This window comes from Fusarium solani (genome assembly GCF_023522795.1).
Source record: "Fusarium solani strain SB1 chromosome Unknown bctg00000006, whole genome shotgun sequence".
NCBI lineage: Eukaryota > Fungi > Ascomycota > Sordariomycetes > Hypocreales > Nectriaceae > Fusarium > Fusarium solani.
The window spans coordinates 3,085,728-3,112,848 of record NW_027072151.1 but is presented as its reverse complement, the minus strand read 5'-3'; the positions used below and the strand labels follow the sequence as shown (position 1 = coordinate 3,112,848).

General features: G+C 51.7%; 10 protein-coding genes across 10 annotated transcripts; 7 read left to right on the top strand and 3 right to left on the bottom strand.

The window, feature by feature from the left end:
- Positions 1-550: 550 nt before the first annotated feature.
- On the top strand, positions 551-2,615 carry MRS44_010693 (uncharacterized protein; the record flags this gene model as incomplete). The annotated part of the gene is made up of 2 exons (XM_046282328.2): positions 551-1,430; positions 1,510-2,615. The coding sequence occupies 2 exons, from the start codon at positions 551-553 to the stop codon at positions 2,613-2,615; spliced, it is 1,986 nt and encodes a 661-aa protein (XP_046128273.2).
- Positions 2,616-2,742: 127 nt separating this feature from the next.
- On the bottom strand, positions 2,743-5,787 carry MRS44_010692 (uncharacterized protein; the record flags this gene model as incomplete). Its single annotated transcript, XM_065620206.1, has 4 exons — positions 2,743-3,821; positions 3,892-4,015; positions 4,070-4,327; positions 4,405-5,787. The coding sequence occupies 4 exons, from the start codon at positions 5,785-5,787 to the stop codon at positions 2,743-2,745; spliced, it is 2,844 nt and encodes a 947-aa protein (XP_065476395.1).
- An 888-nt stretch (positions 5,788-6,675) lies between these two features.
- Positions 6,676-8,289, top strand: MRS44_010691 (uncharacterized protein; the record flags this gene model as incomplete). The annotated part of the gene is made up of 1 exon (XM_046282329.2): positions 6,676-8,289. One exon carries the CDS (start codon positions 6,676-6,678, stop codon positions 8,287-8,289), a length of 1,614 nt encoding a protein of 537 aa, XP_046128275.2.
- Positions 8,290-9,277: 988 nt separating this feature from the next.
- MRS44_010690 (uncharacterized protein) lies at positions 9,278-10,379 on the top strand (the record flags this gene model as incomplete). Its single annotated transcript, XM_046277144.2, has 2 exons — positions 9,278-10,074; positions 10,127-10,379. The coding sequence occupies 2 exons, from the start codon at positions 9,278-9,280 to the stop codon at positions 10,377-10,379; spliced, it is 1,050 nt and encodes a 349-aa protein (XP_046128276.2).
- An 851-nt stretch (positions 10,380-11,230) lies between these two features.
- MRS44_010689 (uncharacterized protein) lies at positions 11,231-14,056 on the bottom strand (the record flags this gene model as incomplete). Its single annotated transcript, XM_046281505.2, has 4 exons — positions 11,231-11,304; positions 11,354-11,588; positions 11,732-12,181; positions 12,728-14,056. The coding sequence occupies 4 exons, from the start codon at positions 14,054-14,056 to the stop codon at positions 11,231-11,233; spliced, it is 2,088 nt and encodes a 695-aa protein (XP_046128277.2).
- Positions 14,057-17,282: 3,226 nt separating this feature from the next.
- On the top strand, positions 17,283-17,591 carry MRS44_010688 (uncharacterized protein; the record flags this gene model as incomplete). Its single annotated transcript, XM_065620205.1, has 1 exon — positions 17,283-17,591. One exon carries the CDS (start codon positions 17,283-17,285, stop codon positions 17,589-17,591), a length of 309 nt encoding a protein of 102 aa, XP_065476394.1.
- Positions 17,592-18,652: 1,061 nt separating this feature from the next.
- MRS44_010687 (uncharacterized protein) lies at positions 18,653-21,592 on the top strand (the record flags this gene model as incomplete). The annotated part of the gene is made up of 4 exons (XM_065620204.1): positions 18,653-19,285; positions 19,378-19,648; positions 19,842-20,679; positions 20,737-21,592. 4 exons carry the CDS (start codon positions 18,653-18,655, stop codon positions 21,590-21,592), a joined length of 2,598 nt encoding a protein of 865 aa, XP_065476393.1.
- A 911-nt stretch (positions 21,593-22,503) lies between these two features.
- MRS44_010686 (uncharacterized protein) lies at positions 22,504-23,467 on the top strand (the record flags this gene model as incomplete). Its single annotated transcript, XM_046282331.1, has 2 exons — positions 22,504-22,512; positions 22,568-23,467. The coding sequence occupies 2 exons, from the start codon at positions 22,504-22,506 to the stop codon at positions 23,465-23,467; spliced, it is 909 nt and encodes a 302-aa protein (XP_046128280.1).
- A 498-nt stretch (positions 23,468-23,965) lies between these two features.
- On the top strand, positions 23,966-25,773 carry MRS44_010685 (uncharacterized protein; the record flags this gene model as incomplete). The annotated part of the gene is made up of 2 exons (XM_065620203.1): positions 23,966-24,704; positions 24,761-25,773. 2 exons carry the CDS (start codon positions 23,966-23,968, stop codon positions 25,771-25,773), a joined length of 1,752 nt encoding a protein of 583 aa, XP_065476392.1.
- A 119-nt stretch (positions 25,774-25,892) lies between these two features.
- MRS44_010684 (uncharacterized protein) lies at positions 25,893-26,941 on the bottom strand (the record flags this gene model as incomplete). Its single annotated transcript, XM_046282333.2, has 2 exons — positions 25,893-26,220; positions 26,274-26,941. 2 exons carry the CDS (start codon positions 26,939-26,941, stop codon positions 25,893-25,895), a joined length of 996 nt encoding a protein of 331 aa, XP_046128282.1.
- Between the last annotated feature and the right edge of the window lie 180 nt (positions 26,942-27,121).

The following is a 27,121-nucleotide window of genomic DNA, read 5'->3' as shown; positions in this document are numbered from 1 at the left end:
TTGCATGATACCCCACGGGGAAAACTCACCTTCCCCATATCTCGCCAAGCCTCCCCCTCCTGGGCGCCATGAGCTTTTCCTCGTGCCTCCAGTGGAGAGCGGGGAGGCAGGTGATATTGGATAAATGCTGGGCTGTCCTTGCTGCTATAGTACGGCCCTGACTCGGGCCCTCCAATTAAAGGGTAAAGTTCAAACAGAGTTGGATGAGCCACCCCTGTTGGAGTCGTATCTCTGCCCCCGGGACTGAGACCAACAACTCCGGTGGGGGTGGGGATCACATCCTCCTCCGGTGGGCGCCCAAGACATGAATGATGGCAGCTCAGCCCCGGCGGCGGAGATAAGGGAACACCGAAACATCCTGGACAACCTCTCTCTGGCGAAAAGCTTGCGCTGCCATAAGTTGGCTGAGAGAAGCTGCTGCATTAACCAACACTTCTGCCATTACCTTCGGTCTTCTGGCTCAGTTATCCCATCGAGGGCCGGGCTTCAACTATAACAAAGAACACATTATCAACTACCGTTACCCTCAAAGTAACCTGTCAAAAAAACCATGCTTCTTCGTCAAGAAAACACCCTCGTCTTCAGATATGACGCCGAAGAGCTCTGGGTGCAGCCGTGGGGCCCCAACGCTTTCCGCGTGCGGTCTACAAAGTCTAGCATGATGCCGACAGAGAACTGGGCCCTCCTCCCAGCCCAACCGATCGAACCCGAGATTCACATCTCGGACGACGGCGCCGTCATCACCAACGGAAGGGCCAAGGCCCATATCTCAAGTCTGGGCAAGCTCGTCCTCGGCAACGCCCGCGGCACCGTGTCGATCGAGGAGTACGTCCGCAACAGGCGCGATCTGCTCGACCCGAAGTGTAGCGCCATCGAGGTTGAGGCCCGCGAGTTCAAGGGTATCCCCGGCACCGATAACTTCCGCCTCACCATGCGGTGGGAGAGCCCCGACCCGGATGAAAAGATCTTTGGCATGGGTCAGTATCAGCAGCCCTGGCTCGACCTCAAGGGCCAGGATCTTGAGCTGGCCCATCGCAACTCGCAGGCCAGCGTCCCGTTCGCCCTCTCGTCGCTCGGATACGGCATCCTGTGGAATAATCCTTCCATCGGGCGTGCCGTGTTTGGAAAGAACATTACTACATTTGAGGCCTACTCAACAAAGGCCCTAGACTACTGGATCGTGTTTGGGGACTCGCCAGCCGAGATAGTCGAGAGTTATGCTGGTGCGACAGGCAAGGTTCCAATGATGCCTGAGTACGGGTTGGGATTCTGGCAATGCAAACTTCGTTATCAATCCCAGCAAGAGCTACTCGAAGTTGCACGGCAGCATAAGGCGCGCAAGATACCCCTCGATCTCATCGTTGTCGATTTCTTCCACTGGCCCAAGCAAGGAGAGTGGAAATTTGACCCTACATACTGGCCTGATCCCGGTAAGTTGCATTCTTTGCCTGTGAGGGACCGCTTCAGAGCGTCGTGGAAGAGGAGAGGAAATAGGCTGATCTTCGATAGACGCCATGGTTAGAGAGCTCAAGGACATGGGCGTTGAGCTAATGGTCTCGATATGGCCAACGGTCGACAAGAAGTCAGAGAACTACCACCATCTGCTTGAGTACGGGTATCTCATCCGTACGGACCGCGGTGTGCGCACCGGCCTCGATTTCGAGGGCGAGACGATTCATATCGACGTGACAAATCCCAGGGCACGGGAGTGGCTGTGGTCGATCATCAGGAAGAACTACTTCTCAAAGGGCATCAAGACCTTTTGGCTAGACGAGGCCGAGCCTGAGTACACGGTCTACGACTTTGATAACTACCGGTACTTCCTTGGATCCAACTCGACCATCGGCAATGTCTATCCCGTAGAGTATGCCAAAGCCTTTTACGAGGGACAACAGAGCGAAGGCCAAGCCGACATCGTCAACCTGGTCCGTTGCGCCTGGGCCGGCAGCCAGAGATACGGTGCCCTGGTCTGGAGTGGCGACATCGCCTCGTCGTGGGCCAGCTTCAGAAATCAGCTAGCAGCCGGTCTCAGCATGGCCATTGCCGGCATACCCTGGTGGACGACCGACATTGGGGGCTTCCACGGGGGTGACCCGGACGACCCCAAGTTCCGCGAGCTCTTTGTGCGATGGTTCCAATGGGGCGCCTTCTGTCCCGTCATGAGGCTCCACGGCGATCGGGAACCGCGACAGCCTCAGCAAGGCACCACAGGCGGCGCCACCTGCTGCAGCGGCGCAGCCAATGAGGTGTGGTCATACGGACCCGAGGTCTATGATATTTGCCGCAAGTATATTCAAGTCCGCGAGAGCTTGCGGGACTATACAAGACGGCTGATGAGGGAGGCCCACGAGAAAGGAAGCCCCATCATGAGGCCACTGTTTTACGAGTTTCCGGGGGATAAGAGGTCGTGGGAGACGTCGGCTCAGTACATGTACGGGGACAGGTACCTCGTCTGCCCAGTGCTGGACGCTGGCGTCCGCACTCTCGAGGTTTACCTTCCGCCTTTGGAAGACGAATCTAAGTGGACTCGCTTGAACGGCGGTGAGACTTACTCTGGAGGCCAAGTTGCCAAGGTTGCTTGCCCACTAGATGAGATGCCAGTATTTATGAGGTAATGGCCATTTGGTGGGACAATGACAGGATAACACGAGATAGGGGAAACTCCAGCCCCTGAGTACACAGGTACGCTATCAAGGTAGCTTCAAAGACTTTCTCAGACTTTGGAGAAACAGGGGAGTTTTCTCATCCATAGATAGACTCATTCAAACCATGTCCCATATCCTTCCTTCTCTCTCCTGATGAGGCGCGTTCTACAGGTGTGGCCTGGATTAGAGATTCCAGAATCGCGCCGAACGAGTTGCTTATACCCCACCGGTTTGCTGGGCTTTGTGCTAGTCTTGTTCGTCTGCCTTCTCCAGACAGCAGCCGCACGCCCTCTTGTAGAATCTTTCGGGGAGCTCCAACACTGCAGATGTTTCCCACCCTAAGCAGGTTTGCTGACATCTTGTGCCCCAGCCGTACATATGTTTGTACCATTTCATCGTCGCAGGGCCGATCAAGGTAGATAAAGTATAGTTCCGGCTCCTCATCCGACTCATCACCGGCCGTTGACATACCGTCTTCTGTGTGTGCGCCGGCTACTCTTTCGCTCGAGTTCGGGCCTTCATTTAATGGCTGGGCACTGGGAGCTTGCTGGCGCACCGTGAACACGCTGTACGCCCAGATACACAGGGTGGCGGCATATACCGCGAAAGGTTCCAGTAAGTCGTTGACACTGTATCGACGGACATACCACAGAACGGCCCCAGCGTGAACGAGTGCGAGCCTCGCCTTGAACTGATCGGCAATGGCCCATTTGCGTAGATGGCCACATGCCTCCTTATACTTGACCCTGTCACAGCTTTCACTGGAGCTTCCCACATCGGGCAACGCAGCCACGTATTGCATGTGTTTGATTGGCGTCAGAAGCAGCAGCCGCGAGAGATGGAGGTGCAAAATAGTAGGATGTTCCAAACCACCTGCCCTTGCCACAGTTCCATTTGCGTCCCAGTGAAGGGTATCGAGGCAGTCACATGCGCTGTTTCTCCATTTTGACATGATTGGCAGCGCTGGTGGCCAGGTTTCGGCAACAGACTGAAGACTTGAGCGGGACTCAACCCTAGCATTGGGTATCCAGTTCGATAGTCGAGCCTGGTACTGGGTCATGGCCTCACCCGTCCTCCTCAGAATTGCATAGATGAGTAGCAGGTAACCGAACTCGCCGAGATGTGGCGGTAATCGCTTCTCCATGTACAGAATTTCGATTGATTCGGGCATTGGAGCTGAGGTGAATGGTGTCAGCATGCTTGGTGCCATAGTGACTTGGATGGCCCTGACCAGGTTTGTTCTTACTGTTAATCTCCTCCAAAGTCGGGGCTTCCCAGAGCTCTTCAGTGCATGGCAAAGGCGACGAGACATCCGCAAGGTGCACGAGGGGTTGGCAGTTGAATTCGAAGACGAAAATACAGTCTAGAAGCTACGCGTCCGTCAGCAGCGTTGAGAAATCATCACTGTCAGTCCAACTACTAACCCACGTCATCATTCCTGTGCGAATCTTAGCCTGGAAGTCTGACCATCGCTCTACCAGAAGTTCCGATGGAGAAGTGTCAATTTTGAAGTCGGGCTCTCGCATAGATAAAAGGTGCATTGCCTTGCACTGCTCCACGATGTGATTTCGATCAGCCATGGCGCGGTGTATCAGATTTTTCCTGCCGCTTTGAACCATCCAGATGAGATTGAGGATACTAGCTTGAAGAGTTGACAGGCCGAAGCGAACAGGGGTAAACGTCTGTCCTGATGGTTGCCAAAGAAGCTCATGGTCATCTTGAGGGGGGAGGAAATGCAGTATTCCATATGTGCATTTACCATTTGGAGCATTGCGTCCCGCCACCCAAGGCTTCGAGTTTCCGGGCAGTACCAGGCACCGACAGCTGAGACGGCGAGAAGCAGAACCCAGTCATCTGGCTGTGGTAGTGGGCATCTGGGATTTCGAGCAAACCTGCTCTTCTGAACAAATGGGTAGGTGGGGTGAAATTTCTCAAAGTAAAGCTTGACGAAACGCCGAATGTGAGGCAACGGAGGGATTGTCGTCGGCACAAGGTTGAGAGCTTGAATATGAGAGGTTGACTGCACTTGTAGTATCAAGTCGTCGTAGATAGATTCAAGAACCAGATCCTCCCCGATTGTTGGCATACGTTCAGCCTCGAAGCTTGCGGAGAGAGGAGTGGATGTATGGTTGGGGTCGCCTGTACTTCTATCAGAAGGAGATATGTCCGTTGTTGCGTGTGTCTCGGTCAGACAGCCCCTGAATGGAGCTCTCGCGGCCGCGCCATCGACATAAAATCTTCCCTCGGTCGCCCTTGAATTTCTCGAAGACGTCGGACTTTTAGCAGACACTGAGCGGGGGTTGCCCACGGCCACAGGTTCCCCGTCTTGTTGCTCGAGCAAAATCCAAGGACCGTGTTCGACAAGGGGCCTCTGTATTTGACTAGAGTGCCCCTGCGGTGAAGTGTCTGGAGAAAGAGCGGCTCGGGAGAAACCGAGGGCATATTCGAAGTCACCCAATGCCATGCCGTTACCAGATGTTGGGATAAGCTGGCTATCCCACTCTGGCACCTCTTGATACTGAGGTGATAGCCAGTTTAGTGCAGACATGCCTAGCACAGGTTCGGGCAATCCTTGGCTCAGGGAAAAGTTGTTGGCGTCGACTGAACGAAAGGCCGCGCCAGGTGGCTCCTGTGGAAAGCTCGCGTCCCTCGTCAGGTTGATAGTCGGTGTCCAGATGACTTGGTCAATCGGAGGCACACTCGGGTCCATGGTCGAGTTCTCAGCATCATGTTCTCCGCTGGGTCTGGGTACTCTCAGGCGCGGTGCCGAATTTCCGAGGTCAATCGCGTCGGGACTTGGGGCATCACGGTGGTCTGTGGAAGCCTTGCGTTTTCGTTGTACGGGATAGGTGCACTCGAGGTCCTTCGCGTGACATCGCCTACAGGGTGACCCTTTAGAGCACCGGACCCGGCTGATAGCACACTCACGACAGGCTCTAGCAGAGGCGCCAGCCAGGTCGGAAGCGGTCTGCTCGTGGGATGAGATGTGGCGTTGGAGAACATCCAGACGAGAGAAGGACTTGCTGCACTGAAGACATCGGTAGGGCTTCTCACGGGTGTGGCTGCGAGTATGGCGCGTCAAGTGTTCCTGGCGCGCAAAGGTGCAATTGCAGATGTCGCACTTGATCTTAGCCTCGGCCATTACGTTGCGCGGCCGAGATGGACGTCGACCTACGAGGTTGCATAGCAATCAGAAGACAGGAGACATAGGATCGCGATAATCGGAGGTGGAGAGGTACTAGGGCAGGCTTGCCACGAGAGAAACGTATGTTTATGTCAGTGAATGTGATGAGACTACGTTGGTGGTTGTCGAGATGAAGTCGGCGAGAATTGGGTGAGTGGTGCACCTGCACCTGCACCATGACCGCGGGGAAGCCAACCCGGCAATTATTGGTGGGGTCGCACTTTCCCCTGGGAACATCCAGCCAATCCGGGGAAACTCAAGACACAACGTCGCCGTTAGGGAATAGTGTTTTTTAACAAGTTAATAGTTTTGATAAAATATTTCCTTACGTAGGCATGAAGAAATCAGAGTTGCTATCAACCTAATACTCTTTTCTTTCTTCACACTAGGCAGTCATCACTGTACAGCAACAGTACCGTGCCTGCCGTGCTGTGCGGGGCCCCCGCCGGAGACCCTCCATCAACGTCCGGTGGAGAGAGGCCGCTCCGGCGGGGGACCATACGAGCGGCCTCGACATGGAGCTCAACTGAGCCGGGTAAACAGGCCAAATGAGGATGACATGGCATGCACCATTAACCCATTCCATTTGAATCTCATCCCCGCAATGTCCAATGCGCGGAGAACTGGGGTTGTGGGGTGATCCGAATGCATGGCCAGTGAGCCTTTCCCAGAGGAGAGTAAACGCTGAGAACTAATTGCACGAGATACTTCACCCCTGGCATTCATGCCCACCGTTTAAATACAATCCTTTCTCCCTTCATGTGAATTGTTTCTATCACCACCATCCCCATAGTTCGCAGACATTGACCACCAGCTACCACAGGCATCCCGCGTATACGCTCCATCATGGCTATCAACGATGACAAGGTGACCAGGGTCAGCCAGGATGACCACCCTCACGACTACCACGGCACCAAGGACCTGGCCATCGCCAAGCAGGCAGCCGAGGAAGAGCACAGACTCACCTTTGTCGAAGCTATCCGGCGATACCCTCTGGCTGTCATGTGGTCTGTCCTGCTATCGACCTCCATCATCATGGAAGGATACGACATCGTCCTGATCTCCTCCTTCTTCGCCCAGCCCTCCTTCAGAAAGCACTACGGAGAGTACATCCCCGAGTCCGGCACGTACCAGATCACCGCCTCCTGGCAAAACGGCCTCAGCAATGCCGTTAGCGTGGGAACCATCATCGGCGCCTTTGCCAACGGTTTCTTCACTCACAAATTTGGCTACCGCAAGGTCCTCCTCGCCTCGCTCGTCACCATCTGCGGCTGCGTCTTCATCTCCTTCTTCTCTCCCAGCCTCCCCGTTCTACTGGTCGGACAATTCCTCTGCGGCATTCCTTGGGGAGTTTTTGCCACCATGGCCCCGGCTTACGCATCCGAGGTCTGCCCCATGGTCCTACGTGGCTATCTCACTGTCTATGTGAACCTCTGCTGGGCCCTTGGCCAGCTCATCTCGGCCGGCGTGCAGGCTGGGTTCTCTGACAGGGAAGGCCAATGGTCTTACCGCGTTCCATTCGCCATCCAGTGGGCTTGGCCTGTTCCCCTTTTCATCGTGCTCTGGTTTGCCCCTGAATCTCCTTGGTACTTTGTCCGCACCGGAAACTATGATGAGGCCGAAAAGTCTGTCGTTCGCCTTGGCTCTACGTCCAAAGGCGTCAACGCCAAGCAAACCGTCGCCATGATGATCCACACCAACGAGATTGAGAAGTCTATCGACCAAGGCACCTCCTATATCGATTGCTTCCGCGGGGTTGATCTCCGCCGAACTGAGATCGCCTGCATGGCATTTGCTGCTCAGCCCTTCTGCGGCTCGGCCATGGGCGGCACTCCTACATATTTCTTCGTCCAAGCCGGCCTTCCCGAGTCAATCTCATTCCGCATGTCCGTGGGTGGACTTGGAATTGCTTCTGTCGGCACCATTGTCTCCTGGTGGTTGCTTCACCCCTTTGGCCGCCGGACCCTGTACCTCTGGGGCCTCGGTCTCCTAACTGCCATCTTGCTGGCCGTCGGCTTCATCAGCGTCGGGGCTAGTAACTCAGAAGGTGGCAACTATGCGCAGGCCAGCATGATGCTTCTGTGGCTCGGCGTTTACTATTTAACTGTCGGTCCTGTCTGCTACGCCATCATCTCTGAAGTTTCCTCGACCCGCCTCCGGAACAAGAGCATCTGCCTCAGCCGTATTGTCTACTATGTCGCTCAGATCATTTGCAATGTCATCAACCCATACATGCTGAACCCCACTGCCGGTGACTGGCGTGGCAAAACTGGCTTCTTCTGGGCTGGGTGCGCCTTTGTCTTCTTTGTATGGACTTTTTTCCGTCTTCCAGAGACTAAGGATAAGACGTTTGAAGAACTTGATATTCTGTTTGCTCACGGCGTCAAGGCTCGTGAATTCGCCGACTACCGTGTCGACGCCTACGCCGAAGGCGGTGATGTTTTGACAAAGGGGGGCTAAACACTCAGGGCGGTTGTACTCGACGATTAAGCAGTTATTCGCAGGCCAATGACTACTGGTCATTTGTCAATATCCCTTCTGTACTACATCTCTATAGCTTCACGTTTTTGAATTTTTTCTTCGCCTCTCTTTTATTGATTAAGGACCTCTCCTGTCTAACATGGATCATCGAGACTGTAATGAATGATGGAAATCATCCCAATCCTAGACGTACTCAGGATCTGATTTTTAATTCCGGGAGTAACGAGGAGGAATCCATATAGACGCCCGACAGCTTTTAGACAACCGCAAGGAAACCCCCACGTCAACAATGCTAGCATGTTCAAGACGGAGCACTTTATCCGGGGGATAAAAAAAAGAACCCCTGCATCTGATCCCGAGCAACGCGAGAGGACCGAAAAGACCGAGCAAGCTTTGACACTCCCACAAAACCTCGACAAATAAGATGGGGAACCGAGGCTAAACGATCAGCCCACACCACCCTTGACCCTCTTGGCGTTTCGTCTCGCCTTGACGATCCGAGATTTGAGGTGACGCGGATTGCGATGCTTGTTTTTCTTTTGAGGACACGTTTGGATTCTCTGAAGGGTTTTCTTGATCTGCCTGAAGTTGCTCAATATGGACAAGAGTAAGATTTCCTCCTCACATGTCTCCCGCTTCAACCTCGACCATACAAATACAACACATGCTTCTCTCGTCTAGAAAGCCAAGACATCATCCGTGGATCTGATTTGCGCTCGTATATCAATAATCCTTGGCTCACCATCATTAATCCCTACCTCGCCTTACTGCGCCTCATCTCGCTACCCACAACCTTACTTGACCCATGCCATCATTCCTCGTCACCCCACAAGTCGCTCTTGGCGAGGTTTTAAGCCCGCTATCTCCTGGGACACGTCTTTTTTAAAGCTGAGCCTCCCCCAGAGAATCCAACCTCGAGCTTACGTCGTCATCGTTCCAACCGTTGTCTTCTGCAGACTGGCTCGCCATGTCAACAAACACCACGCTGCCGCCCGGCTACGAGCCCCCAAGCTACGCGACATGCCACAAAGTGACCGATCGCTGCCCTGTAGAGGCCTCCCTCTACGGCGACTACTTTAGCCTCGGAGGCTGCGTCTTCTTCGTTGTCGCATATGGAATCGCCCTCGTCGCTCAGATCTGGCTCGGAATCAAGGGCCGTACCTGGTCGTACTCCATCTGGCTCGCTATCGGCACACTCTTTGAGCTCATAGGCTACGCCGGTCGCGCCGTCATGAGTCAAAACCCCTGGGTATACAACGCCTTCGTCATTCAACTGGTCTTGCTTATCCTCGGTCCCACCCTCGTGGCAGCCGCCATCTCGGTCACGTTCAAGCACCTCGTTCTCTGGTACGGACGGCAATACAGTTTCATCAAGCCGGTCTTGTACCCCTGGGTTTTCGTCGGTAGTGATCTCTTCTCAATCGTCATCCAGGCTGCCGGTGGGGGTGTCTCCTCGGTTGCTACTGGAGGAGAAGAGACAAACCAGAGCTTGCTTGATGCAGGCTCGTCCATGCTCATCGCAGGTGTTGTCTTTCAAATGGCCAACATGATCTTTTGCGGTGGCCTCATGCTCTTGTACATCTGGAGAAGGCGTCGCGCCATCAAGAATGGTTCTGCGAGACTGCAATCATCCGCTGGCGAACTTGGACCCAGCGAGGATCCCACTGGCGCCATCCATACGAGGGCAAGCGACAAGAAGACGAAGACTTTCGTTTATGTCATCACTGTGGCGTACATTGCCATCATTATCCGTTGTATCTATCGGTAGGCCTTCCCTCGTGTTCATAATATTCACAGTTGACTGACAGGGCTACAGTATCCCCGAAATGGAGATGGGCTGGGGAAGCGACCTCATGCAGAACGAAACAACCTTTATGATCCTCGACGGCGCCATGATTCTCGCCTCAGTATGGCTCCTCACCATATTCCACCCACACTTCTACTTCCCTTTCTTGAGCAAAAAGTCCAAGAAGGAGATGCCCGTAGACAAGCCTCAGGAGGGGGTGGGAACGCCAGAATCGCACGAGATGGGGGCCGTACTGAACCGAGAGGACGACACAAAGAAGTGAGCAGCCAAGGCCGCGGAAGAATTAGGGTTTGAAGATGGAGGTTGAGTTGCGAAATCTGGTCAACTTCGTGAAGAGAATCTAGTTTCAGATCAGGTCGTTTAATAGGTAGACAGCACATACGCATGGTCTATCATGCTGAGGCTTTCCAAATAAAGCTTATAGAATAAAGGCGCAACATGTTCAGTTTGAATTCAATTTAAATTCCCTTAAATTCCATAGTTTCCAACTTCTACTGAGATTAGGTCCACATTGGCGGCCAATTTGTTCTAAAATCATACTCATTAGGTTGGGATGCAACCTTGGTGTCCACACCGTGCATTTCCTGGGGAAACTGGCAGTCTGAGCGAATATAAACTGGATAACGGCATGAGTGTCCGGCAATGCAATACGGGTCGTCGCACCTCAACCCATTACGGCAAGGTAACCCGCGGACGATGGAGCGAAGAACATCCTTCTGGTCGCTTGTCAACACCTTGTTGTGGTCGTGCTGGCATGTGACTAGGGCGGCGCATTTCCCAAGGAGATAGAAGTGGTTGCAGAGTTTCCAGCCTTTGACTTCCTGATATTTTTCGGGCGGAAAGACCGGAAGGGGTGAATCCACTCGTTCACCGTTTTTGTTCCGTAGGATGATGGGTAAGACCGCGACAGGGGATGTCGAACGGCGTCGTTTCAGAGGCCTGATGCCACTATCAGGGATAGTTGGTACCGAGACACGAGGGAAGGACAGTTTGTGAAGCGTTTGGCTTGAAAACACGTTGACAAAGGAGCAGGTTTCAAATTGGTCGGCAATTTCCTTAAGTTCTCGGGCAAAGCTGGGCCCTTCGACGGGGGCGATCCTTTCTTGAGAGGCTTTATCCGTTGTCGGCTGATGCTCCTAGAACAATTCTCCTGCAGTGGACATTATCAAAGTGATGTTGGAAGACAGCTAGGGAAAGTTAGTACTTCGTCGACGCAGACAGGGCTATGGCACCTACTTTTAATTTTATAATCTGCGCATTCCTTGCCGCTGCCAGCATCCAGGTAGTCGAACATCGGGTCGACCATATTGAACCCGGAGACAAACGCGTACCAGTCTGAAAGATTTGATACCACGCTGATGCCCTCGTATGTGGTTCCTAGACCTCTCATATTGACATATATATGGGTGATGATTTCTCGGCGAGAGTAGCCAGGCCACTGGGCCTTGATATCGTCCTTTCTTGAGTGCTTCTAGACATCAAACTTACGATTCTTTTAGAATCCATGCTCATCAAGGTTGTTCCCTGTTCGTGGAAGATTATAGTTTAATGACGAAGATATTTACATTGAAAGTCATTCTTATACATGCACTAAGCAAGCTCAATAGTCCTTACATCGTTAACCGCAGACCAATACTCATCAAATGAAAGACAAACAATCCCAAGCCGTTTGTACTCCTCAATCATACCAACAGGACGCCCAGTAGGCTCAAGTATGTATGTGACCCCCATCTTCATTTTCCCCCAAGGGTTCCATGTATGTACGTGTATCGTTCCGATCAAAAGACAAAGGCGAGGGCGATTGCTGATTGGTTCAACAGGCTTTGCACCATCCATGAATGCGACCCGATCATGCTGCACAACAAATTTCTTGGCGTCGTCTTCAGTATCACTTTCTTCCTTGTCGGTTGAATCATCCTCGGAAATGTCTTGCGGATTGTGAGGATATGTCAGCTTCAAATCAGATAGATTCACCACTCTGAAGAAGCCACAAATCCTCAGCCGTGCCTCCAGAACCTGACCTGAAGTGTCTGTCCCTCTTGTTTTGACTGTGATGTCCTTTACCTGTATCGTTGGGTTCCAAGGGCTATGACAGAAAAGAAACCATACAAATCCACAAATCCTTTATTGGATGCCCAAGACCAGGACGGTAGGTTTATTCCTGGTTGTTGGCTCTCCGGTTTGGTGCATGAGGATGGGTTGACAGGGCTCTGGGTATTGGTGTCGGACGTGCTGACCGCCATCCAAGTCAGCCCTTCTGGGATAGTGGACTCCCAAATGCCTGCGATGTATTTTTGCTGGCAAGGGATACTCTTACAGGGGGAGCACGAAACATGGGGCTCCGTCCCAGATCTGGGCCGCACCTCAGCCCCTCGCTCAGCCCTCACTCAGCCCACCTCAGCTCAAGGTCGAGAACCCTCAGCCCTCGCTCAGCGGCAGCTCAGCCTAAAACAGCAAGAACTCAGCTCTGGAAACAGAAATGGAATTTGGTGTGCTTGAGTTTCGTCTCCGAGTTATCTGGCATCTATCTTGGACAATTGCAGCGATGCCTGATAAAGCTGGTAGTCTATCCAAATCGAAGGAGAATTTCTTCAATGAATATTTACTAACAAATCGATACCAAAACTGCATGACGTCCTCTAGCTTAGAGGCATGCAGTTCTTTGATCATGAGAAAGTCTGTGGGTTCATGAATGGAATCCAAGCGGTCAGGATCGGTTTCAGTTGCGTAACCCTGGGTGCATTCCCAAAATATGAAATTTGCACCAAAGTGAAGGATTCTCCTGGATAAAAGTCTTTCTTGAGTCGTCCAACCCCTGGAAAGTAAGGCAGATATAAATATATCTGCCTTCCACGAAGGGGTAAGTGGTTGGATAGTAGACTCATAGAACCCACCCCAGAATGATCTCTGTTGAACGGTAACTGATCGCGGATTAAATTCTAGGGCTGGTCGTTCCAAAAGCAATCCCTTATCGGAAGAATCAGATCCCGTTGCAGCAAGTGTTAAGACTGCGTTCTGGTAATAATTGCCGAATCTGGCTGCTTCACGGGACCAATCCTCTGTGTGACTTGCATCACAAGGACCCTCGCTCTGCAAGATACATAAAGCATCTACCCATAGGTACCTGAGGCCGAGCCTGCGCGTAAAGATGATTGCGTCTTGTATTGTCTTTGCAAGCCTTTCCCAAGGCAGACCTCTTGTCATCTCATCTAGGTTAGATGCTGTTGTCTTCGCAGAGTTTTGATTTGAGCCCCATGCGTAACTCAGGGCAGCGTATTCTATGCCGTAGGTGAGTTGATCAGGAATATATATCCTTGGGAGTTGTTCATCGTCTTCAGAGCCAACGTCGATTATTCTTGTCAGGATGGTTTTGCACTCAGAGTGCGGAGATTGGTTGCATTTGATATGGGAGTTGCGACACTCAAGGATCCATTTTTTGGCCAAACTAACAGCTTGTCCAAAACCATTGGGTGAACGAATATCCATGATGGGATTATTTTCATGTGAGCAAGGCATATTGGCCGACCTTGATGCGCTCTCGTTCGTCACTACTGGTAGAGGATAGAGATAGCCCACCACATTTTCACCGACGGTAATGCCTAGCTCCAGCGGCCTGGGATATTGACAACCGAAAGGCAAATCGTCTTCAACGTCGCCGAATCGATTGTAAAATTTGTTGGCGTCTTCGCCGTTCGGATCGAAGCAGAGGCGCGGCGAGGCCGTGATTCGGATGGGATAAGTTTGTTTCTTCCATAAAACCTCGGCGTTATAGAGGCAAAAGTGGTAGATAACCTGACATAACGGACAACCATTCTGCGCCAAGACTCGGAGTGAGTGAATATCAGGGGCGACATCGAGAACAGAACACCAGTCGTCTTGTTCCACCTCTCCAAAATCCTTTGCAAAGCGTGAGCATGCAGGGCATAGTAGTTCTGTCATGTTGGATATGGAACGAGAGACCAAAGAAAAGTAAGTTGTTGTTTCGGTAAAGAGTAAACAGAGTAAATATTAATAGCTATGTTATAAGCTGGCGGGCTATGTTGAGGCCTCCAACTAGCATGACGTGTATAAACGCAGTACCGAATATCTTACCCAAGGCAAAAAGGGAACGTAGCCGCAACCAACATACATGAAATGCAGCGCAAGAATCCTAATCATCGAATCAAAACATCTTTATTACTGCAGCCAGCGTAGTAATATATGCGGGAGCGGGGACATGGTTATTTCGGCTTTCCTATCATAATTGACAGGTGGCAACCCACGCCCGGCTGTGTGTGGCCATCCTCGGAACTGAGCCCGTTCTCTTGCTGCCGTGATTCTACACCACCATTCCGCGAGAACCTTCTAATAAAAGAACAGGTCATCGGACTTGCAAAGCTGAAAATTGGCCACATCATCAGCACCCACGCAGGCCCCACTCACATGCTTATATCTAGGCCGTCCGTCTGGATGACAATAATAACCCCCCTAAAACCTATGTCAAATCCTCGAGGTGTCTGCCACTTTTTCAATTTTTCCAGTGATGACGGTGTAGCTATGCCCCAGGGGTTAACGCTGTCTCGCCCTGCCAGGAATCAAAAGGGGAGAAGGATCGGCTGCTTCCAGGATCCAGACGGCAAAGTGCAGGACGGGCTACATGTCATAAGGCTCAGGCGGTAGTTGCCTGATGACTTGGATCTTGGCGTTGGGTGTGAACATGCAGTGATTTCCATTTTCGTCTTACCTAGGTGCACCCAGATGGCCAATGACTGGAGTTTGATAAGGAATGGTGTAATTGCTCGGCTGCGAGTCTCGCCACGGCAGAGCGGAAACTGCGTCGGGATACAAGATTGGCTCGTGACATGATCCGTCTAGGCTGATTATGATGCTTGAGAAACTTGTAGTATAAACTGGTGAGGAAAACCATTCAGACAGAAGAAGTTCTCTCTTTTATACTCGAGGACGTGACATCACCGGCGTTTCACGGGGAGTCGGGTCCCTACACGCAACCGATCATCTTACCAGAACCCGGTACACGTAGCCTCAATACCAATTGCCCTACCCGTAAAACACCTGAAACCGTCTTCATCGGGCATTTACGAGCGGCCCGAGCCTCAGGACCATATGGGTAATTTGCCGGCATCAGCTACAGCAACTATGACTGTTTACCCACTTGATCAAGCGAAAGCGAACGTCCCCTACTAGCATCTTCAAACAGAGGTCCATATCAACCCTGACCGTAAGTAGACAAGCGTCGATCCCTCCTATATTAGCCTAGTTCGTCCCGGCACCCTTCTATTGACTGATTGGCTTCGGGACCTCACAGAACGCCGAGGAGCACTGCGATTTAAGGATATAGTGGTGTATGTCTGTATATCCCGTTCTCTCAAGGCTCGCCTTTTTGCCGCGTGCATGATTCTTTGAGACGGGTTAGGTTCGGTGTCGCAAACTAACTATGGGAACAAAAACTCTCGTAACTTATTCCGTGAGTTGAAAACGTAGGCTTGGCTTATCCTCCATTTACATTTCATCTGCATGTGCTTTATAAGCGGAACATGACAAGCTGCGAGTCAATTTGGAGACAGTCCTATTGTCAATGTAACTAATTGTATTGGGCCACAGCGCTCAATGATGAACGGCGGCCGATGACGCCATGGGTCAGACACAGCGATGTAAGCTGAGCAGAATGGTATCGTATGGGACTCAGTTATATCCTAAAGCCAGTTGAGATGCAAAGTAGTTTTACGAGAACTACTTGGTTATTGTCCTGTTCCATGACAAAATCAGAATCAGGCTCATAAATGCAGATACTTTCACTGTGGATGAGTTGTAGCTCGCTCCTTCACGAGCAAGCTGCTTTCACGGCGATGCTTCACACGGTTCTGATTCAACTTCGAACAAGCCTCCAGTGATGCGTTTAACAAGCCAAATGAGCAGTTCTTATCGAACTACAGTTGTTCAGACAGAGTCCTTTAGCCGCAAACGATTATAAAAATACCCTCTTTCCGAGTTTTTACTTCTCTCATAAATACGCATCACTTGCGCATACTCACAAGGCCAGTATAAATATCTCCCCTTGAGAACACTACCAAAATGTGCCTTACTCTTTCCTACGTCTTAGAATGCACTGAATGTGGCCACCGTCAGAGTCTCGGCACGTCCCTCCGTCAGGTATGCAGGGTTGCCGTTGAGGGGAAGCCCTGCATCCACCACGACTTGGAGCACCCAGACCAACACGTTTGCGGTTCATGTCTACTAGAGAAGGAAGAGGAGGAATCAAAATGGAGGCAGCAAAGACAGAAGAAAAGAAGAATCAGGGTAATCAAAAGTAAGAGCCGAGGTAGGCTCTTGGGGGTGCCGTCATTTTACGGCAGTCAAGAGATTTAGTTGTCGATAATTTTAAATCGATCGTCCGGTTTTTCTAACCCAGCTCTTCACCGCATTTACCAGTCTTTCGTTACCTGGTTACTCCAGGCGGTTTGAACTAAAATGCTTCTGGGTTTGTTACTTTCACAGAGATATTCATGAGCTGTCTGCCACTGCCACATGACATAACAACTCAGCAGAACGCTTCATTTTGCCTACTTAATAGGGCAAGTTTCAGTTTTCCAAATTCTACGATGATATGTTCTTGCACATGACTCTGGTCACGCCCTGTCCCCTGCAGTGGTTGTCAAAGCCCTAAACATATCAGTGTTGTTGCTTGATCACAACAGTGTGTGATTGCAAGACTTAATATGCTAGGTCGCAGTGCTTGATCACGGATAGCCTTAGACGTCGCTACTAGATATAGCGGCATTAACGCAAGAGTTACTTGGAAATTCTTTGTGATTCAGAGGCTAATTTATGTGTGAACCAGCATTACGAGAACTCGCCTCGTGCCGTACTACGACCTGTGGCTCTATGACACAATCAGGTGCATAAATGCGCCGGCTTTGATCGTATCTGAATTGCGTAACTTGTTTTCGCAGTGATGATGGATACTTTTCTGAAGGCATTCCACAAGTCTGAGTTTGACAGGCCAGCTACGTATTCAGCAGCAAATTTGACACTTGCTCGGTCGCAACGCAAACATGTATAATAACAAACCCTTTCATGGGTGCCCGCTCCCATCTTAAATACTCAACACCCGCACGCATATTTTCCAGAATTCAAGTACATACTCCCTCAAGAAGAATCCTTCAAGATGTGCTACACCGTTCAATTCGTCGTGGACTGTACCGAGTGCGGATACCGTCAGGGTCTCAGCGGGCCCATCCGTGTACCCTGCCCCCTTGCTATGCAGCATAAGCACTGTGGTCTACACGCAAACTATGAAAACCGAGATCAGCACGTCTGTGGGTCGTGTCTGCAAGCGCAAAGGGAGAAGGAGGAGAAGGAAAAGAAGGAGGCGGGGAGGAAGAAAATGGAGGAGGAAGCGGCGGCAGCGAAGAAGAAGGAGGATGAAATCCAAGTACAGAACATCATGGCACAGCTCGCTCGCTTTCGGCAGTGAAGCCATAGTGCACAAGATGAGGCGGGGACAAGAGGACCTTTGAGAATGTTGGATAATGCCATTTATGTAAATGACTTGACTCCCTTAGAGATACCTATTCCCCTATTCTACCTTCTCGTTTCTTCCTTCATCTTATGCATAACCTGACCAAAATAGCGGCAGTCCCGGTGAAAGGGGATACAGGATTAGACCTAGTCGACGGTAACAATACGGGGACGGTGCTTCTCGATAGCAAAGAGGAGATGGATAGAGAAGAAGCAGAAAGGAAAGAATGAGAGAAGTGAGACGGATTAGTATGGCTATACCAAAGAAGGGCAAAGAGAAAAAGTCAAAATGAGCTTTGGGAGTAGGATTAATCACGGACAGCTAGCCCAAAGTTTTAGTTATTAAAAGATGGGGGTTAATTGAAGTCTTCTTAGATGATGAAAAAGAAATAACCATCCCATGGCCTGGCTAATAAGCGTCGAGGAATCTTGTTTCTACCCTTGTGCCCAAATATATATCGGCAGGATTTGATGTAGGTATGTGATAGCCCGTCTGTACTAATGAAGTAGGACTGACATCTCTAGCGATTTCAATCTCTCAACACACACCTGTTTCAGAGTCCCTTGAAAACCTTTTCAACACTTCCGGTACTGTGCAGGTACTTCTTAACCGCCAGCCTGATCTTCCTAGGTATTGGTCATCATCTCTCACTGGCACCCAGGCCCCTGGCTGGATTTCTCTGCTGCTGATTGGCGTTTTCCGGTGCCAAGATGTTTCCCCTTGTTGTTTCCTCTTGTCTCCTGTCCTTTTCGCGCGCCAATACAGCCATTCAGCGATGAATAAAACAGCCATCAAGCATCGTGGCTGGGGCTGTGCTGGAAGTTGGGCCAAGGCTCCGTTATTACTGGTGCCAGCTGTTGGATGTCTCAACCATTTTCAACCATCCGAGCCTCCTTCTCGGTTCTCTAATCAAGACGGCACTCGTTGTCATCTTACTCCATCTTTCATCCTGTTTCACAGTCGCTCTTCCTAACTATCAAAACTATCTCTCTGGCTGATGAAGCCCAACGCTTGCCATGTCTGAATCTGACCCGCGGAAGTACACGGTCGGCTGGATTTGCGCCATCAAGACTGAGCTTGTCGCTGCCAAAGCCTTCTTTGACGAAGAGCATGACCAACTTGACAAAACCGACGACAATGACAACAATATTTACGCCCTGGGAAGAGTCGGAAAGCACAACGTTGTGGTTGCTTCCCTACCAAAATGGGAATACGGCCTAGTCACTGCCGCCACTGTGGCCAGAGACATGTTGCGCAGCTTTCCGAACGTCCGCTTCGGTTTGATGGTGGGCATTGCCGGCGGCGCCCCCAGCAAAGATCATGACATACGACTCGGCGATGTCGTGGTCAGCGGTCGTGACGCCGGGACTGGTGGTGTTCTCCAATACGACTATGGCAAGACGATCCAAAACCAGGCCTTCGAGCAGACTGGGTTCCTGAACCAGCCTCCACAACTACTTCTTGCAGCAATGGCCAGCCTCGAGGCAGATTACGATATGAAAGGGCATCAACTCAACGAAGCTATCGAAGGCGCCTTGAAGCGATTCCCCAAGATGCGGAAGAAGTACTCCCGCCCATCGGTGGAGAGTGACAGACTCTACCAATCCCACTTTGTCCACCCAGCATCGTCGTCAGGCGAATGCAGCCAAGTATGCAGCAACGATCCGAACTACTTGGTGCAGCGAACCGAAAGAGACGAAAATGAGGACGACCCCGTGATTCACTACGGTGTGATTGCCAGCGCAAACCAACTGATGAAGAACGCAAAATCCGCGACAAGATGGCGGCCAAGAGGGGCGTCCTCTGCTTCGAAATGGAGGCGGCTGGCTTGATGAACCACTTTCCATGCCTTGTCATCCGTGGAATATGTGACTACTCCGACACACACAAGAACATGGAGTGGCAGGGCTTTGCGGCCATGATGGCGGCGGGTTATGCGAAGGACCTTCTGCGCCAGATTCCACCTGGACGGGTTGAGGCCGAGAGGCCTATTCAAGACTTGCTCAGTTCTGGTTCGTATCCCCAGCACTCTAGGTTGGCATTGTGTTACCAAGATACTACCACGGGCACGGATATCGACATGTCCTCTCATCCTCACCGTGAAGAAGGGTCGGGTTCTTTCACGTACCATTAGCATCTTTGAGATCCAATACCAACATAGTTCGCAATTTATTTATGGCACGTGTTCTCTCTAACTTTGAACAGTAAAGGAACGGATAGATCGTCTGTTCTTAACAACGGATGAAACAAAGGAGGCGGTAGTATCCGTCAAATCTGACCACGACCTCGCCAAAATCGAGCGCTGGCTATCCCCGCCAGACTATTCAACCAACGCCAATTCAGCGAGAGCACGTCGGCACGCTGGCACCGGAACCTGGTTCCTTGAAAGCGACCCTTTCAAGGAATGGAAGTCTGGGTCAAGACGTCACCTATGGCTTTCCGGCCTAGCAGGAAGTGGGAAGACGGTTCTGACTACGACGATTCTTGACAATCTCTGGCAAAGAGACACACACACCACGCTTACGTTCTTCTTCGACTTTAATGATTCCAGGAAGCAGACTCTGAATAGCCTTCTAAAAGGCCTAGCCTTTCAGCTCCATCGGTTGGGTGGCGAATCCGCGAGCCAACTTGACGCTCTTTTCGCTTCGCATGACAATGGTCAGACTCAACCCGAGACAGGGGCTCTATCTGACTGTGTTGAAGCAATGATGCAGTCTGCCAGTAGAGTGGTAGTTGTCCTGGACGCTTTAGACGAATGTACGACAAGGAAAGAGCTTCTGTCGTGGTTACTCGGGGCAGCGACAGCCCCTGGGGGCGCTCAGCTATTGGTGACCAGCCGACCAGAGCCAGAGTTTCAAAGCAACATCCCTGATATCTTTAATGAAGCTAACTGGATCGTGCTCAATAAGAACGCTGTCAATCTCGACATACGAAACTATGTCACGATGAGGCTCCAACACGATAAAGCATTCGTGGAAAAGAACCTGTCTAATGATCTTCAACAGAGCATTCGAGACAAGGTCGGAAATGGAGCTGATGGAATGTGAGTCTTGGCTAAAGTCGTTTATATATAAGTTGAAACACCTGACATACTCCGTAGGTTCCGATGGGCAGCCTGCCAGCTGGATAGTCTTACCAGGCACCTGAAGCATAGCGCCATCAAGAGAGCGCTCGAGTCTTTACCCCGAGACCTGAATGAGACTTACGAACGCATGTTTCGAAGTATACCACCAGAGTCCGAGAAGGATGCGATTCGTCTGTTGCAGTTTCTCGTCTATACACAGCAACCCCTGTCTCTAGAGGAAGCCATCGAGGTGGTAGCAACCGAGATCGACCAAGGCCCTCGAAGCTTCGACACCGGGAACAGGATCAACCCACCAACCGAAATTCTACGAATCTGCCCCAGCTTCATAGTCCTTGTTGAAGTTGAACCAGGGATAACAGAAGTCCACCTTGCCCACTTCTCAGTCAAAGAGTATCTTCTTGGGAAAGAGCAATTCTCCTTGGAGAGTGCTAGCATTGCCATCACCGAGACCTGCTTGAGCTATCTAACAGACATTGAGGGCAGTGATGTCGAGCAAATTAAACGAAACTTTCCAATGGCGCTCTATGCCGCAAAGGCCTGGGGGTTCCACGCTTATTGGGCAAGAACCTCAAAAGACCTTATCCGAGCGATACTGTGCTTCTTTCAAGCAGAGAGAACATACGAGAGGTGGGATCAGATATATCGGACCCCAATGCCGGATGTTTTTATTCCTGTCCCAATGCGAATCCGCCCTAAGCGCTCCAAGCTATATTACGCTTGTGAATTTGGACTCCTGGGGGTTGCCCAAGGTCTTTTCGAGATGGGGGCTGATGCCAACGCTCCGGGCTTTGACGGCTATCCTCTCGAGACCGCTGTGGAGAACTGCCATTGGGACTGTGTCGATCTGCTGGTGGATAAGGAGCCGACGTGAGCAGGCTGCACATGGCTGAACGGCTTTTCCTGGCTTTTGTGATGGAAGTGTACTTGAACAAGGCTCAATTTCTGCAAGGAGGCGCCCGTACAGCCGACGGAAACGGCCCGGCTGGACGAGCGCCAACAACGGCGCGAAGTTGGTTTGACTTTTATCTGTATACCCGAACAGCCGTCAACATTTCATTACTCATTTGCGCAAAGAATAAGCCTGAGCCCAGTCATATCCAGCATTGCCATTCACACTCGTGGGGGGTTGCCAATATATCTATGAAAGCTCCCCTCAAGGCCTACAGCTAGGGCAGTGATTGAAACCCACGCACCCCATCAACCGCATTCAACTGAGATCAGACAAAAGTACAGCCGTCGACCGTATCGGGGGCATCGGTTAATTGACTTTCGGCGGATGGGAAGAGCTCCGTCTTGGCTGCTCAGTTTCCCTGAATCCGTGAAAGCTAGTTTCAGAGCGTTCCGCCTTCTCCACTTCCTTGACGGTAACAGAACGGCCAGAGATTTGGCTTTGCCGCCGCTGAGAACGGCGTGAATGGTAGACCTCCCCGAAAAGAGCTAACGGCCCGATTCCGCGCCATAGCAACCTGGAAGCGGATCACGAACGATTGAATTCCTTCCCGTGCGGGCCCAGCTGAAGTAAAACCTTACATCCCTTATTCGGTTATCTTCAAAGTATTCAGACCCTCCTTCATAGGAATAAAGGCCGTCTCCCCGGGGCCAAGAACTCAAGCATTTAAACTTCAAAGTCATCACCATCCTCTCTGCTCCTCATGATACCACTTTAAAGATTCGTCGTCTAGTGCCTTCAATAACGCTACTTTTAATGACTTGCCGCGTTGCATTCTAAACCACAAATATCCAAGCTCGACTTACAGCCAAGCTCCCCTGGGTCCCATAGCCATGACTGCGGTACACTGACCCTCTTGGATTCCCAGCCCCGGCGCAGCACTAACGGGACCTGCAGTTAAAACGATCCCGTGACGACTACCGAGAACGAGCATATATAGCCGCCTCCCGTCGCACCGACCGAAGCGCCAAGGCCCGCATGGAATCCGCTCTAATGGCAAGCGAGATTCATAAGAAGCGCACCGGGAAACGCTTACAAGTCACCGAGGATATTGTCATGAGCGATGCGCCATATGAGGAGGAGCAAGATTCGCCGCGCCTACAAACCTATCCAGTGGTTCCCAAACTGAGCATGAGCATGGGTGTGGAAGTGACATCGAAGGAATCACTCGCTTCTGCCGTACTTGCCAAAACCGAAGAGGAGTGGCGAGAGAACGAGATCAACAGACTATTTGCAGAGGCGTTCCCGAATTTCGGCAAGCAATCCCAACTGCTCGTTCCTACAATACCGAAAGAAGACAAACCATCCCAGGAACCTACGTCCCGGAACACGAAAGGGCCAGATCAGGAGCACCCGCACGAGCACCTACAGAATGTCAGTTCGCCGTCTAAACCCGGTGAGCCGGCTGGAGACACACCGTTAAGACCCAGGGAAGACTCGCTCCTGGGGGAAACTCCGTCGTTACTCGGCAGCGATGCAACGACCTTGACCTCTTGTTCACCGTCTTTCATGCCTGATCTCTCAAATGCGCCTGGGATGTTCTCCGAGTTCTTCGATCCAAACCTCACTGGAGGTCTGTGCACCAATGACTACAGCGCTATCGAGGAGGGATTCGGCTTCAAGACGGATGATTTCACCCATGACGGCGATGTCAATGAATGGTTGCAGCATGTTTGCGATAGTGGCGACATGCTGGAAATGGCAGGTTGGGATTCTCAGCCCTTTGACGGGACGATGGATGACTGGTGGCCGACGCTCATTGATGACAGCGCCCAGTTGGCAACATCTACCCTTTAGAGAGTTGGATTGAGCCGACATGATCGGTGAAGGCGTTTCTGGGGGTGGGTATTGAAAAGCGATAGGGTCTAGGCTTAGTATAGTTAATCATAATCACATTATTTTCCTTTTGCAAGTCTCTGAGAGGCTGCATTCTTTGGGGACCAATGGAGGATCATCAAAACATGTCAAGTAGTTGACTAGCTGCGACTATCATGAGTGGCCAGGGAGAGTTGAAGTTGAGAGGACCTCGGACTATGGACCAATGGCGACTCACAAACTAATCACACTAAAACTAGCAAATCAACGATCCTCAACCTCGATGCAACATCAATCTGTAAGTGCAGGGGGCATCGTGGGTCCCAGCGATCAATTGCCGGTTTCACAAATCCGTTCCCCGTGTCCGTGTCCGTGTCCGTCCCTCTACGCTCTCAAGCCCATCACCCGAAAACACGACATTTTCGTTTCTTCCACATACCTCTCATGTGCCTCTTCTGCCTCGCTTAGAGATAACAAATCATGGGGACTCCTGCAGTTTACTCGTCTCTCGAAAAAGAGGACCGGCCCGTGAATGCTGCTCGCCAAGACGCCAACCACCGTCCTCCTGCACCCACGGTCGAGAACGACGCCACAAAGGGCTTGTACAAGCTCGACAACTACTTGAAAGCCTACATCATCATCTTGGGTGTGTACCTCTCGGCGGCTCTGTTTTCTGTGGCGTGGTCCTACACCGGTGCCCTACTCGACAATGACGCCTCCAAAAGACGCGTGTTCCGCACGAGTGAGAAGCTCCCCGTCGACCAGCTATACTCCGGTTTGGCTCTCTCGGCACTCTTGGCCCCTGCTGGTGTGGTTGTCCAATGGGTTGTGCACGACTTTCGTCGTCTTCATCTTTTCGCGTTGACCACGCAGATGCCTGTTAGGATCAGAGACTTGGATGAGATTGGTGACAACTTTAGTGTCTGGACGTTGAGGACCGTGGCGAGATACTCTTGGTGGTATGGCTTGATGCAGACCGTCTTGATCTTGACGCGAACCCTCCTTGTACCCGTTGGTACCCTCAGCCTTACAGTTGGGCCGTACACCCATTACGAAGAGGGCACTGGTGTTATCGGTCTTCCCCTGGCACCAGCTGACGCGGCCATGAACAACATCACATCCCTTTCAACCGCCATGGGTACAAGCAACGAAACCGAGTTTCGACCTTCGCTTGCCAAGAATGACACCTTCCTTACTCAGGCAGTGTACACCTTCGTCGGTAACCTCGTTAGCCAAAGCGCTCTCGTCAATGTCGACTCGGGATACTCGGCCCAGTACCCACACACAACCTGACCTTCCAAGCCAACACTACATATGATGGACTTGTGTACTTTCACTGGGACGCTCACTGTGAGGCTGCTGATGAGGTGACGTATAAATCCCACCAGAGCGGCAGCAACACCACCTACAACTTTACTCTTCCAGATGGAAGCGTCGAGAGCATCGAGCTTCGGGGAAAGTCCCACGGTTCTCAGAGGCTGAGACTATGGAACAACGCCTCGACCGAGAGCACCAACAAGATCCCAACTGGCGGCTCTACATACTTCCTCTCGGCCACTCGAACAATCCCAACCATCAACGCCACCGCGCTACGAGCCAAGGGCTCTGACAACAGTCTTGTTCAGACCGACGATGGAGACTGGATATCTCGAACTAAATGCACACCTTCTCTCAAGTGGGCGATAGGATCCTGCCATTTCAACGGAACCATCATGACAGACTGCATGCCTTCCCCAAGATCCAACACCTCTGCTCTCGACACTGAAGCACTGGATGCCCTCGTTGTGTACATGACGGCTATCCCGTGGTACATCTTCGAGAACCAAATCGCCATCGTCGACGACACACTAGACGCCCTCTACTCGATCCCAACCTCGGAAGACCTTGGCCACTTCTTTGGCAACATGGCACACGCAATCGTCTCCATCAGTACCGCCGGCTACTTTGGTACTTCAGAAGTTCCCACCCTCTCCCGCGTTATCGAACAAGTCTACATCGTCCGATGCAGCGTCCTTATAGCTGTGACAGTCATGCTCGGCCTTTGCGTCACAGTCTCCGTCCTCGACATCATCCGCAACCAGACGCGAGGCCTCCCCTACCTACCCGCCGACTTCTTGGCGATCGCACACGCCGTCCGTGGACCGTGGTGGGACTACGAGCTGGGAGGATACAAGCCATGGGGCATCACAAAGTCACGGGATCCTAATTCCACTGTTATGTTTGGCATTGATAACTCCGATCCGAGGTACATCAGACTGGCACCATCCGTCGTGCCTATTCATCGATAAAATCCCTGATCCATTAGATCCACCATTTTCACTTCATCCCTTCCTTGCAAATTGTACCTCGATCAATGCCAAATCACCTTTTGTCCGCGGGTCGGACACATGTTCAGAACCAAATCGCTTTAGTCCTTGTTGGGGATCCACTGCTCGGTGCAGATGACCTTGTCGTTCTCGTCCTTCATGTAAGGGAGATCCTTGCCGGCGTGCTTGATGACGCGGTAGGTGTTGGGCTTCCAGATGGCGCGGCAGACGGGCGAGACCTTGACGACGACGGAAAGGAAACCCCACTCGTCGCGGACCATGTCGGAGGCGAAGTTCTGGTCGATCATGGTGTCGAAACCGCGGCCGCTGACAGCCTGGCGACCGATGTACTCGACGTTCTCGACCTCCTGGCGGGTGTAGTGCCAACCAACCATGCCGGCGAGGTTGAGGCGGATCATCCACTGGGTACTGATGAGATTGTGAGGTTGTGTTTCAGCAAATGGTGGCGGAGGGAAACTTACACAGCATCGCGGCAACCAAGGAGGCGTCCCTTGTGAAGGCGGAAGGTGAACTGAGTCAGAGTCTTGCGGTGGATGGCAGGGAATTCGCCAATGAGTCCCTGAAGAACGTTGATGACATCGATGGTGGTAACGTGCTCAGAAACAGGCCTGGTGGCGTTGACAAGAGGAAACTGGAAGCGAGCAAGAGGCTCGACAAAGTGACGGCCCTCAATGACGTAGCGAACGTGAAGCTCACCGTCGAAGTTGTCGCCAACATGCTTCATCCAGATGGCAAGACCCTTGATGTCAGCAACGTTGCCCTCAGAGTCACGGAAGCGGATCTTCTCATCGAGCTCGACCAGGACGTGGGAGCGGCTGCGGCGCTCGCCGGGGAGCAGGAAAAACTCGAGGCTGAAGCGGTTAATGGTGCCTCGAACAGTAATGTTCATGATGGGGTTACGAGCGCGACGAATCTGCTCCATGCTGAAGGTCTCAGCCTTGGCGAGCTCCGAATCGACGGGAGGAGCAGGGGCGGGAGGCGACTCCATCGTGGCGGTAGGGGTGGTCTCGTCCTTGGTAGGGGTCTCCATCTTGTCGGGGGTCGAGAAGAGTCGGAGCTTGGAGGGTTTCTTCGGGGTAGAGGGTCGAGGTTTCTTCGGGGACGAAGATCGAGGAGACTTGCGAAACATCGTGAAGGTTTCTTGGCGGTCGAAAATGCTCTTGTAGTCGCTGTCGTTGGCGTTGTCGTTTGCTTCGTTCGGTTTGTTTCGAAGGTGTCGAGGAGACAAACTGTTCGTTGATGGGATTTCATCTTCGCGTTTGGGTTCTTATGTATAAGTACGCTGTACAGAAAAGGAAAATAGATTTGA